The 13,525-nt window shown below is 33.7% G+C and overlaps 2 protein-coding genes across 10 annotated transcripts in view; one reads left to right on the forward strand and one right to left on the reverse strand.

Annotated features, from left to right (window-relative positions):
- The window catches only part of how (protein held out wings), an 89,981-nt gene that overhangs the window by 26,709 nt on the left and 49,747 nt on the right, over positions 1-13,525 (forward strand). For 3 of the 8 annotated variants that reach the window (XM_066396023.1, XM_066396028.1, XM_066396026.1), the window contains exons 7-8: positions 1,930-2,069; positions 5,731-6,302. In XM_066396023.1, the coding sequence (XP_066252120.1) occupies positions 1,930-2,069; positions 5,731-5,810 (220 nt within the window). In that variant the 3' untranslated portion in view covers positions 5,811-6,302. Of the gene's footprint in view, positions 1-1,929; positions 2,877-5,730; positions 6,303-7,180; positions 11,030-13,525 lie in introns of those variants that run through there. The other 5 variants (XM_066396025.1, XM_066396029.1, XM_066396027.1 and 2 more) reach the window with 3 other exon arrangements.
- On the reverse strand, positions 11,435-13,509 carry YL-1 (Vacuolar protein sorting-associated protein YL-1). 2 transcript variants are annotated; one of them, XM_066396032.1, is made up of 6 exons: positions 13,289-13,509; positions 13,110-13,239; positions 12,962-13,058; positions 12,591-12,903; positions 12,368-12,532; positions 11,435-12,314 (listed from the first exon to the last, which is right to left on the reverse strand). In XM_066396032.1, exons 1-6 carry the CDS (start codon positions 13,420-13,422, stop codon positions 12,098-12,100), a joined length of 1,056 nt encoding a protein of 351 aa, XP_066252129.1. In that variant the 5' UTR covers positions 13,423-13,509; the 3' UTR covers positions 11,435-12,097. The 2 variants fall into 2 exon arrangements, with proteins under 2 accessions (XP_066252129.1, XP_066252127.1); XM_066396030.1 differs by having other exon boundaries at positions 12,591-12,915.

Genomic DNA, 13,525 nt, shown 5'->3' on the forward strand with positions numbered 1-13,525 from the left:
TGGAAAATCTGTGAAGAGTAGATCTCCTAAAAATTCTCGGTCAAAAAGAGCAACCTCTGATAGATTATTTGGATAAAAAAACATTCTAAAAAATGTTTGTATTTATTGGGGTATTATGAAGAAAAGTCGGTTTGTAGAAGCTTCTGTACAAAAACAAGAGTCTTGTTAAAATTAGCGAACCAAAATTTTAGAAGAAAGAAAAATCGTTTCTAATTTATGTTGGCTCAGGAAATGTCTTCGTCGTAGATCTATAAATAAAATTTAACCTGAAGCTTTTTCTCCGTTTCTGCAAGCAATTATTTGAGAAAGTTTATAGAAAATCATTAAAAAATAGCGAAATATTGATCTCTAAAAGCTCAAGTACAACAATTTTACAATAAACAATTTATTGAAGTATTTATTCCTAGGATCGTGGAGAAATCTTCGATGTAGGTCCTAATTTGATATTCTTCATATTGTAAAAATAATATTGAAAGGGTCTTTCAGGTTTCGAATAGTTACATGTATCAGTATTAATGAACTTTTCCCACAGTGCCTTGAAAATATTTCGTTACTGTTTTTTATTGGACTTTTCCTAGAAAGTGATCCTAATTTTTGAGATTCAAAAATAAGAATTAGATTTTTAGATTAGAAAGAAGATTCGGACATGCAGGGTGTTTCATACTGTTTTTCCTTGATTTTTGAGGGATGAAGGGCATATTTTTAAAGTACCTACGTCAATTTCAATTATTTACTCATATATATTACCTTCAAAATGAAAAATACTAATTTCTGAACGTTAATAAGTTTGAGCTTGAAGTCGGTGCCAAGATTTAAATTATTCAACCTTTTTAGTGATAATGATCACCGCTTTATCGTTTGTATAATAGTCATCTTAAAAGACAAGAAGAATGTACATATACCGGTGTGGTCAACTGAAAGTTAGTCCATGTTATCAGACTACGAAAAGTCGGACGATCCCAAGTCATGAACGAACTTCTCAGATCCCGTGATAAATACCGAATGAAGAAGTGGGCCACCCATCGACCCAAACAAAATGGCGAACCGCATAGTTAACGTATCACCCACTTTTTTTCTTTCGCATACTTTAAATTCCTACCTGAAAATAACTATTTTTTCTCCGATTAACAGAAAACGGAACTTTTTAGCGACACGAAACGGGCTGTAACGTGTAATGCCTATGAAGTAATGTAGCCCTTTTACTGCCTGGGCAGTAAAAAGTTTTAAAAAACCAAATGCATATAAGATGTGTACAAAAATCAACTGAAAAAATAATTTTAATTGGTGAGAAAAAAATTACAGGTTTTACTTGGCGAAAACGCACATTTTCTGCCTAATACTCGTAGTCTTGTTTTTGACTCGGCTATGAACATTCGTGCAGCAATACATTTGCCGCTTTTTTGCTCTATGAAATAAATAACTCTTTTTTTAAATCTACTGAATGCTTCAATTTTGATAATTATATACCTTGCCATTATTGAGCATAAAAGTAAGACTCGCGCATTTAAATTCTTTTTGAAGAGCGACTTATTTATTTATTACCGTGTAGTGTGTATTTATTATTTTAATTGTAGTGTAAGGTACGCTAAGATTGACGTAGATTCATTAAAAGTATGAACTAAATATCTCAAAAACTGTAAAAGCTATACAGCAAAAGCGAAAGGAAAAATTAAGTTTCGGCGCCATATATTTCGGAAACTAAGCAATTCTCGTCCCATACGTTTATTTAAATTTATTTTCTAACGCATTCAATTTCGGGACACCTTGTATATCTAAATAGTACATAATTCGTTCCCAATACTAATATGCCTCTTTAACAGCCACCCAACGGAGCTAACCCATTAGGTAAAAACTGTTTTATTTTCTCTGTCGTAATGTTTAATGTGTATAACAATGAATTACTACATTTGTTGAAATTCTTCCTCTAAGATGGAACGAAAACTTTAGGTCCCTGCTGTCGCCTGGTGACCCTCACGGTCTGATCTACGCCCCTTATGCGGACTACACGAATTACACGGCACTGGCCGCCAGCCCCCTCATCACGGAATACGCCACTGCCGATCATTCTGGTGGGTTGTTTGCTCGTTGACTCGTTTCCCCAATTTTTATGTGTTATCAGTGGCCGGGGGCCCCGTATTACTATTATCCACCTCGTAGATAGTCTATGATAAGTAGTAGTTTAGGGGGTGAGACTTGAGGAGGGGGCAAACTAAATCTTCTGCTTAATAAGGTCAATGAATAGAATTTCTTCCATACAGTTAGGTTCTATGTATAGCGCCTGTTAGATAACTTTTTCAAATTTCTTTTCTCATTGAGCCAAACAGTGGGGTTCAATGTCGGTAGGGATACTAGCCTTCGACCTAGTTGTTTCTATTTGTTTCCTTCTAATATTATTTCACTTAAAAGTAAATAATTAATGGAATAGCCGAAAAGCAGATTTCCTTGGAAATTTCCCTGACTATGAAGTAATAAATTTTGTTACTTCACAATCAATGTGCTTATTTCTGCGTTAAGGACAAAATTTTCAAACTTAAATTCATAGTTTGATCGTATTGAAGTGCCCCTTTCTCATTTTAGGTGCGTATACAGTAACGGGGCTCCAATCGATTTCATACACTCCTCTAAACGTAAAAAATTGGGGTAGTTGTAAGTGTTTCAAGTTTTTGTATACATAGTCGTATTATTATTAATAAAACGGGTCGATTAGTGCCTGTTTCTGACGTACTGCACTGTCATTTCGGTTTTCATTCTCGTGTATAAATAGGATTTTTGTTAATAGGTTTAAGGCGTTTAGGATGTTTCTGATGTCGGCGAATATGATCGACTCTAAAAAACTTAGTCACAATTTTTACATTTTTTTTTAATACAGGGTTCCAGTTTTAAGAGCCCCACCGTTGGAATCTGAGTAATCTTGAGAAATACGAGGTCGGTTAAATTAGAGCGCCAATATAACAACATTATCTGTGACATGTGTGAATGTGGAGGCCATAAAAAAACTAAAAGTTCATACCTAGGAAACTTAGAGAAAAGGAAAAAACTGAGAATGTTCTTAGAAAGGATTCCAAAAAATGCCCTTAAGAATATTTCGGCTGCACCCCCTTTTAATGGACCGTTTCCGACATATAACTAAAAAACGAAGAACAGAAAATTTCAGTTTTTTACGGATATTAGAAAAGTATTGACAACACTGCCGATTTGAAAACGTATATTCACTAAGCTTTAAATTGTGCAAGTTTGCCCTAATTCACGTGCCCGGTACCTCTTAAGGTAACTGAGATCCCAGTGGTGGAGCTCATAAACCTAGCACCCTGTATATATTTTCTGTGATAATTTCTAACCATTCAGGTTATTAAACGTTACGTACTGTATGTAATATTTTAATGTTTTCAGATCATTATTTTTACTTCAAATTTTTTATTTTACATTTTTTTATTATTATTTTGTTTGCATATTTATAGTACAGACAAGCAAGTCGGTTCTTTTTCTTTTAAATCACCAAGCAGCAAAGAACATTATTTTAATAATATTCGTGGAGTTTGAAAGAGACATTTAGCAATCCAGGTCACTTACAACTGTGTAATTATCGCATGTAAAGCGATTCAAATTTCTCTTGGTGGTATAAGTAGTTACATTGAAACTTTCCTGTATATATTTATTTTACTTCTGCATACTCCACTATCTACTTGTTCTAAAGAAAAATTGCACTTAATTTTGGCGTTTATATTATTATAGTAGCTGAACAAATTCATGTACATTCTACCGTTACATTGTGCTTGAATCTGATGGTGCTAAATACACGAATAAGTTTTTGAGTTTTGTAGATAACTCAGTACCAAAAAATACCATTAAGATGTCAATTTCTCACGTTTTGGCTTATACATCTCCAGTAGTACTTAAAGAAAATGATATTGAAATATATGCGATTCTATAGGCGTAAATATTGGATTTTTAAACTAGAGGATTCGGAGATAAGTTAGCGCCAAATTATTAACGTGCTGTTAACTTTAACTTCAAGTTACTTTACATAGGAATCAGGAATATGCCCCACACCTAAGCTCTGATTCATCGTTTTTGTGGAAATTGGGGCGCTCTTGAAGCTAACAATACATTAATAATTTGGGCCTTAGCTGGTTTAGTGCGCTGTATATTTTCAGGCTTCAAATCTCAACATTAAAGCTGGACTCGATAGTGACGAAATTATTACAAATCTCAGCAAAAAGTAACACCGCGTACGGTCTTGCTCTGCTCTTTGCAACTAAACATCTCTCTGAGTTCTGCTCGGCTTCCACCCATCAAGCCTGCAACATTTCAGTGTTTTCAGTGCTGTCAGGCGAACAGACAGTGTCAGTTATTAGTTTGCGTTCAACCATATGGATGATGATACAACCGCTATTATTGCTGTTGCTGCTTATGTATAATATCGCATTTATACAGAGGGGTAAAGTAAAAATAGGATCCATAGCATTTTTGACGTCTGAAAGCGCCAATTAGTGATAATGCCTCCCATGCCATGTCCAACGCATATGGTTCTTCTCGGCTCAGGTCAACTTAGAAATACAACTGGTCAATAAACGAAACATGTTTAAAGCCTGTGTGATCCGTAAAACATTTGAGATACGCGAGTCCAGTGCACATTTTGCTATTGGGAACATGAACAATGCTCCAATGTACACCGAAAACAGCACGCTCCTGAACATCTTCACGGTCACGATTACGGCTGCGACGACTTTGTTAATCTTGCAGTATTTTGAGCGTTTTGTATACACAACTGAGCAAGAACGTACGCGGCTTTTGGAGCGTTGTCCGCATCACAGCGCTCGAAGCGTTTTATTAGGAGGAATTGAGCAAGTCTGTATGCGACTTTTGTAGGGTACGGACTAGCTCGTAGCTCAGACCATTGTTTTGCTGCAAGGAACGCTGCAAATCCATACGTGGCTTTAAACTAGAATTTAGCGGTTATTTACGTTTTCTTCCATTCATTGCAGCTGTCACGTAACTGCGTATTGATAAGCCGAATCTAGCTCCGTTCCCATCTAGTATCGGTAGTTTACTTTGTAGATTGATTGATTTTGATTAGTGATAAGTTAATAGTTAAATAATAGTTACTTTCTACTCGTATTTTTACATTGCATTTATTTTTAAAGGTTATTATTTATTTCATCAAAAAAATTTTAAAAAGGAGGGGAATCGATACATTTTTTGCTTTTGTTATCGGCATGCTGAGTCAAGTTTCGAGTAACGCGTAGTTAAAATAATCGATTTCTTTCAAATTTAAAGGTGGCAAAATTGTACGGAATTCTATGAAAGTATCAAGCATTACGAAGCGATAGCACTTTTGTCCATCTTTAAAGAAAACTATATAAAACAAAAAAAATCTGTACATAATGCAGAACATTGGTGAATTATAGATTTAAATTATATGAATGCTTTAATTGTTCTTAAGTCGAAGTAGTGTAGCTACAAAGTAGTATTTTGTATTCTAGCTCGTCACGAAGGTTTGAGCTTTATTTCTTGAACACACCATTTTCCTCAATAGTGACCATCTTCTTTTGTGCCATAATATACAATTACGTACATCACGAACAAATTTTTATGTCTGTTATATGTTACCACTATCCACTCAAGAAATACAGCTCAACCTATTACAAGCGAACGTTTTCTTTTAATGGAAACTCGTTCAGCCCGTATTGTAGTTCTTTTTTCTAGATGATAACGATTCTGTATGTGCAGGTGCGTCGGCTGTTGCGAAGCAACGGCGACTGGGACAGTTAAGGGAACATCCCTATCAGAGGGCGGGAGCGCTCTCTTAAAACCCTATTTCAAAAAAGGTTAGTTAATTTCACTTTTAATAAGAGTTTTTTCGGTATATGTGCAAAATTGAAGGGCATTTTTTTCTAAAAAAAAGAAGGGTCCTAAAATTCATCCTTTTAGCGCAGGACGGTTACCACTTTTAGTTTTTAAGCGTTTAAGTACCTCATCAGCACTACCTAGTCCAGATTTTTTTTAATCCTTATATAGAATATAATTACTCCTCTTGAGTTTTTTAGTAATTTTGGCCCAAAGGGCAGCTAGTCGCCTCTCAAACATGTCCTTATTGCAGTCTTAATTCTGGGCCCTTATTTCTCGACTCCTTCGAAGCTTTAAAGTAATTTCTCTCGAATTTGCACACAAATATTCAAGTCGTATATAGGTTTTTAGGTAGTTATTTAAATCGTTTATATTATTTACCTTGATGATTATATTTTTTTGTATATGTTGTTGACTTGCGCCAATGTGGAAAATATATTTATACGAAAATCTTACATCAATTCTTTTATTTTTGTGGAAAGTACCTTTGGATTTTTTTGTACAAAAGGCACTCATTTCTATTAAAAGCATTAACCATATTTCTGCTCCACTGAGGTCAATATTGATGCATTTGCGCAAGTTCTTTCATACGTCAAAGTGCCTCACTTTTGGGGCAATTTGACGTCCCACATTTTCAAAGTGCCCTCGGTCGACTAGAAATGCGGTTTAAGTCACGTTGCATTTTATTAAATTAATAGTCCCTAACGACAGTATTTTTAGTAAATTTGATTAACTATTGCAATATTAACACACATTAAACTAATTTTTAATCAGTAATAATTCCACACATGGCCAAGTAACTATAGAGTTATTTTTTGAGAGTGAATGAAGTAAGAATAACCAAGTCTGAGGGTGTGAATGTTCTGCACTACTTTAATGATGATGCATCATATCACTGGTTTCATTGAGTTTGTACAAATCACGCCTGAAGCATCACTAACAGCCTTATATTGTTATTTCAGGTCGAACATCTTGTGCAATCTAATTCTTGGTTATTTTTAAAGCGTTCACTAGTAGTAAGGACATGCAGCTTAGTTTAAGAATTAACACTTGATTTCTTTGGGGAACTCATATTGTATTGTCTTATTTGTGCTTATACCAATGTCTCTGTTATGCGGGAAAACTATGATATCATTTGAGCGAACCACATGACATCGGTATTTGCCAAGCAATTTTTTGGGATTCGTCTCATATTTGCCGTCACTGCTTGTCCTTCACTAAAAGTCTTGAGAGTCGAATCAGCTGAATTAATAATACAAAGTCACATTTAATCAAAAAAGAAATACTAACAATCTGTTTTCTTTCTTTTCCTGTTAACCAATTATTGGGCCAGCTTTACGAAGGTGCTAACCAAACACTCGTCACCCCACCCGTTGTCCAATCAAAATAAGCCAACCCAATCGACTAACCCGTCTTCGTGGAACCCAAAATCAAGCGGGAACCATGGATTTTTGCTAGAGTTATGGGGTAGCGGTATGTCGATTAACTTCTACATCACTAACCAAGAGCTATCCAATTGCAGGCAAATGCCTTTATCGTTTCACTGTTATAACTAGAGTTTATGACTAATTTTTTTTTCGCAACTAAACTGCGATTGGGAGCTCTTGAAACACTAACATGTTGTACGTGTATTTACTATTCTTTTTTTCAATAATCTCACTTTAATTTGTGTCGCCATATTTAAGTTTATTGGAAAGCACTTTTTTGTATTTTGGTGGGAGTGAGCATGATTTACTTTTGTTGTCTTATGAGGGGCGCAAAATCACTGAGCCTGATGCAGGTTTAGAGTTATTTTACTGGGTAGTTTTACCACGAAGATGTAGCAATCCAAAAAAACCTGCGTGGAAATTATCACCGTACGCAGAACAAAGTATTCCGTCCTGGTTATCCCCCACGGGTCAAATTCTTGAATCTGGGGAAATGGGACGTTTCCTGGGAATTACTTCGAAATATTTCAATGAACACCTGACGGCCATGTTGAAGTCAACACATACGCGTCATTTTGACGTCATTCCCGAGGAATGTTCTACTCCTTATTTAAGAACATGATGCTTGACGATGATTGATTGATGACTGGAGTGCCAGTGAATCCTGAAAAAATCTGTATTTTTCGAAGCTCCAATGATAGACGAATATTTAACAGAGAGTCATTTTTTGCCATCTATGAAAACATCATGCATATGGAACGGTTAATCGTGACAAAGGATGGAATCCACGTACGTCCTTCGTTGGCAACTATCAGCTGTGATTATGAACATACGTGTACACTTTATACGCTTGCGTAGAGCTTACTACACTGATTTAGATGTGCAAAGGGCTTTCAGGCATTGTTCGACCACTGTTTAGTCGATATTTGATGTGTACCGACTCAAAAATTATTTTGAAACACAGTAGACTTCTGTATACTTTCATTTTCTACAAATTGTGTACGTAACGATAAGGAAATAAGCTTATTTCCCACGGTGTTTGCATCGCAGACCTCTATAATACTACTTAATATAAAAAGACAAAACTTGATCCATTGCGAAAAAGCTTTTTAAAATACCATGGCCAAAGAATAGAACGCATAAGTTGAGTAATAAATCATTAGAGAACCAAAAAGGGCAAATGGTAAAGTGGGTACTTATTACAAATTGAACCAAATCTGTGCGCAGACCCAGACTGAGTCTCAATTAAACTTTTTGTAAGTATCAATTCGGCTGTATTTTTCTTATATTTGAGAACACCACGGCCTTAATTCACTAATGGGCAAAATAAAGGGAAAACCGTCTAAATAAACATAAAAATCTAACACCCAGAACAAGACACAATTTTAGTTAATGTTTAAATATGGCCATGGAACGCTGTCGGGCTCACTCTCGTATGCTGCAAAACTTGATATAAGATAAAGAAAAATAACCGAAAAAGTCTGTCATTTTGTCGGAGTTAGGTCCCGTTTTTCAAACTCAAGCATGTTGAGTTATGTCCAAATTCATCATTAATTCATTACCTATACTTACTCTTCAAATTTAGGTAACAGTGAGCAAAAAGAGTATCCAACAAAAGTAAATCTAGCTCATTTCTATTGCTTGTAGAAAGACTAATGAACAATATCAGAAAACCTTGAGCATCTGCTATAATAATTCTATTAAGGCGTAGTTTTTGGTATTGTGTACTTATATGTTATGAATAATTGTACCAATATTATAAACTCATGTCCATCTGGTAAGCGACGGTAGTTATTAGCTTAGGGTTGAAGTTGGTTTAAGAATCTCGATTCAAAAGTTTTCAAAAACGTCATTTTCCTAGCTACTAGCTATGCGTTGCAAGTAAAAATTTAGAACTAGTTTTACGCATACATATAACATAATATTAATTTCTCTTACTAATACTTTTTTATTAAAAGTACAAACATTTTTTTGAGTGCCAATAATTTGGAAAATGTATCGAATATAATTAATAGATGTGAGTGTAACTTTAAAGAGGGTAGGAAGAACGTCGTAGGTACGTGTGTTTTTCCTGACCCTTCTAGTTAAGATTATAGACTTTCAAAAGCGAAAGGTAGGTATTGATCAGAGTATCAAAAATCAGAGACTTAAGTAAGTATGAACTTTATATTAAGCGATAAATCGTCAGGCCAAAAAACTATTTTTCAGAGGGCAAATACTTCATTTACTTCCGTCCGAGTAATATTTCAACAAAAGCAATATTATAAGGCAATACCAAAAAAAATACTCGTGTAGCATATTGTGCAATAAAAAAATACTGGGGCTACGGATTTATTATTATTAATAATTAAGAATTTCATTTTGCGTTTTCTCCGTAGGGCCTAACAGTTGTCATTAATTATTACAATTGTTTAATCTTTTTATTAAAGTGCAATCTCAATTTAATAAAGGTCTGTTATAGGTCGATGTCTAAATTGGGAGTATTGAAACATTGTTCACGGATTGAACCTTTTATTTGACTGTTTACCCATTGAGGAGGGTTCAGTATTTGACATCGGCCGGAACATTTCAATATAATCCCCAAATATTTATTGTCGCGTTATATATTGATATTGATATATTATTTAATGTTGTACTTATAGTTTTTATAGCGCATTATCGAATATAGCACAAGTATAGTCTGTTTCAGTAATAAGTATTAAATAAGACAACAATATTAAATTTTCAATATTCAGGTTGCAGTTTGTTAAATAAAACACGCATCCATAAGATTTATTGTGTCATAATAATTATAAATATTATCGATTGTAGGATTACTCAATGTGTCTTGACTAAGTGCCTTAATTTCGTGCATACATACAAATCTATAAATATGGTCTATACATTTGAGGCGAATTGTTTTTTCCTTCTTTTCATTTGTTTGGAAATGACGCCACATGCATAAATAGGAATTGTTGAAGCGGTGAAATTGCCTATTATTCTTGATTAAAACTAACTAAGAGTAATATTAACGCTTTATCTAAGAGCTTGGACAAAAACCCTTGTTAACGTTTCAATGACAAATTTATCACCGTTTCCAGAACCTACCAAAAAATTTATATAAAAATAAAAGTTAATAGAACTGAAAGACACAATAGATTGTGAAAATTTGTTTTTCAGTAGCTGAAAAATGACAGAGGATTTTTGAAAAGACTCATGTCATCATTTTAAAGACTAGAGATTAGCGTTCGATTTTGAAATAGACAATATTAGCTATGTTGATTATTACTCTAAGTGGTTTTCAATGTCAAAATACCCATTACCTCCACACTCAACAATTTCATCACGGACAATTTTCAATTTAATCATATTCATAATTATAATTTCAACAAATTTAAATTATTTTTTGTACTACTTAATAAAAATTTTATTAAAATTACAATTTTAAACCATTAGTTTGGTAACAAGGGTTTTTATCTTAGTCCTTAGTAAAAGGGTGAATGTTAGTCATTGTTAATTCGTTTTAACTGAGAAGTGTGCAATTCTACCGTTCCAACAACCTCTAGTTATATACAAGACGTTATTCCAAAACAAAATAAAAGAAAAATAAAAATCTATAAACGCCTATAGAATATTTTCATTAAATGTTTTTTGTTGTAATTCAATTGAGATTTTTAGATCATTAAGTGTTCTTGATAGCTATGTTCTTTCGATGTCTTTGAAGTAATCGCACAAAACTGATTGAATAACGATTAATATAAATTATCTTAACCAAATTTGTCTTTGCCTCCCCCTTTGACCCAAATAAAATTTGTGAACTATAAGGAAATATCAAAAATGGTAAGAGGTACAAGATTTTGGGTAATGAATCAGAAAAATTTACTGTATGCTGAAACCTAAGGGGTTGACATTCATTTGATGTAGAGGTAATGCAATAATGTAATGTCATTAATACAATGATATTTTTCGTCAAAAAATGGGTATTTACTTTGGAAGCTTATTGACAGTAATCAACAGTAGCTTGGCGACTACCATGAGTGGCAACAGCAAAACCATTAAATCACAATTGTATTTGTACTGTATTTTATTGATATTACATATTATCACCTTAGTATTGTGTTGTAAGATTTTGAGGACCTATTATTACCGCTATATATGACACGTTATTTGGTTTTATTCTGTCACACGAAAAAGCCAAAATCACGTGATAATAAAGCTGGTTCTGATTGGTTTCATCTTCAATAACAGATGGGAGAATATACGGGTTCTATTTTAAGTAGTTAACAAGTCATAAATGGGTATGAATTTATTTATAATTGCTAACAGAAATTTTATCGCTAAAATTTAATTCAGCACCTGTTCCAAAACAGCATATTTCATCGATCATCGTGATAAAATTTAAATAAATGTCTGTGTCATATGCGTTTTGTTAACCAACCTTTGGAATTTGTTATTAATTACTTATTACTAAAAATTATTGGAGATAATATCACAAAATCCTGCCTTTTTTAAATGAGTATAATATACAAAGGATGTTGCAATATGAAAATCGAAGTTTTATGTTTTAGTCCTTTTGTTTAGATTAATACAATTTTTACCACTATTTACATGTTCTATTTTTTAAAAGTATAACACATGGCTATTTTGTGTTTTTTTTTTAATTTCTAATATAGGGGTGTTGAAAAAAAAGAGGGTTTCATTTTTAATTCAGAGCACCTTCAATAACTCTGAAATGATTGTTGAAGGTTGGTTTGCTACAAAATTTTATAATTTTTAACGCTTAGATTTACTCTTTACCATGAAACACAAGTAATAATTAAAGTAAATAATTATTATTACATCCCCTAGGAGGTAATGTTTATTTTCTGAGCATGCATAAGTACCTCCTTTCGCAATCTAGCCTTATTCTTAGCATACCACTTGAGAAAGTCTGAAACCATTGGATTCTCCTTGTCCCCATTTTTCTCCATTTCCTGATAATAGGATTGCCTAATAATTTTAAAACATGTGCTATTTCGATAAGGAAGTTCAGTAATTGGGTCCAGGTACAAGGCAGGTAATCTAAAAATAATAAAGCTTAAAAGTGTAGTGTTCCTTAAGAGGCGAAGTCTTACCCTGTAACCACACATTTTAATTTTTTGGGGTAATTTGATGCAGGTTTAACATTGAAGATTTTCTTAAACACAATGTCATGTGGATCATTAAGTAGTGTTTGGAAAGTTCTTTCATAGCACTTTTGGTTTTTAACTTGATCCTCGATTTCGTCTTTAAACTCAACTCTAGTTAATACAAGTTTTGAATGATTCATTGCACACATAATTACTATTATTAACTTACGTATTATCATCAGTATCTAAATCTTCTATCAACGGCATCCTCATTGAGGTATATCTAATTATTGGTCCAGAATATGCCTTTTTCGAAATCCTTTTGGTCTTTTTTTCACTCTCCATCTTCTGATATCTCTCTAAGGATTTCAAATTTTCCAATTCTGTAACTTTTGCTTCCTCTAAAAGTTCTTCTTGTGTAGGCATCCATTCTTCCTCCTTAATTTTTTTGGGCTTTTTCTTCAGTTCTTGATCTCTTACCTTAATTCTATGAGCAGTTTCTGCAGTTTTAGCCACTGTTGATTTCCTCTTTGATTTCCTCTCTAGAGCCAAAGCTTTAGTATAGATGTATGAGTTGTGAAATTGAAGTGACAACTTTACCAGATGGATCTTCAGATATTGAGGGATCATTCCTCAATTTAGGCCCTGAGAGTTTCGGTCTCTGCTTCGGTTTGTCTTTTGGGACTGATACTGGTTCCTATCAAGTGTCCCTTTATATAATATAAAAGTAACTGGAAGTTTTTGATACCTTATAAGCTTTAGTAACAAGCCGTCGTTTTTTTCTCTGACTTTCTTCATCTTCATTATCAGATATAGGCTCATCATTCTCATCAATACTAAAGTCTGAATCAACTATGTCTTCACCTTCTTCCTCAGCTCTGCAAATTATTTAATAGACAAAATATAAAGCACATCGCAGATATATACTGGTATTCATTATCCGATTCAGTTTCTTGAAAACCCCCATAGTTTTCTTTGTAAAAATCGTCCTGGCATTCCTCCTCCTCATCTAAGAGTTTGGCCATACGATTACCTGCCTTGGTTCGTCGTTCTCTCTGCATTTTTGATGTCTTTATTATAATTCGCTATAAAAATGTAAGATATTCTTGTAAAGACCAGAAGAAAAAAACCGCTGCGAGCTCAAAGAAAACAACCTTTTATTAG

Source organism: Euwallacea similis, chromosome 13 (assembly GCF_039881205.1).
Source record: "Euwallacea similis isolate ESF13 chromosome 13, ESF131.1, whole genome shotgun sequence".
Classification (NCBI taxonomy): Eukaryota; Metazoa; Arthropoda; class Insecta; order Coleoptera; family Curculionidae; genus Euwallacea; species Euwallacea similis.

Bases quoted from the DNA above. Each gene is read 5' to 3' on its own strand.
- YL-1 (XM_066396030.1), bottom strand. From the start codon at position 13,422: ATGCAGAGAGAACGACGAACCAAGGCAGGTAATCGTATGGCCAAACTC. The intron at 13,240-13,288 runs GTATATATCTGC...AATAATTTGCAG, and splicing joins GAATCGGATAATGAATACCA to AGCTGAGGAAGAAGGTGAAG. The intron at 13,059-13,109 runs GTATCAAAAACT...GACACTTGATAG, and splicing joins TTGTTACTAAAGCTTATAAG to GAACCAGTATCAGTCCCAAA.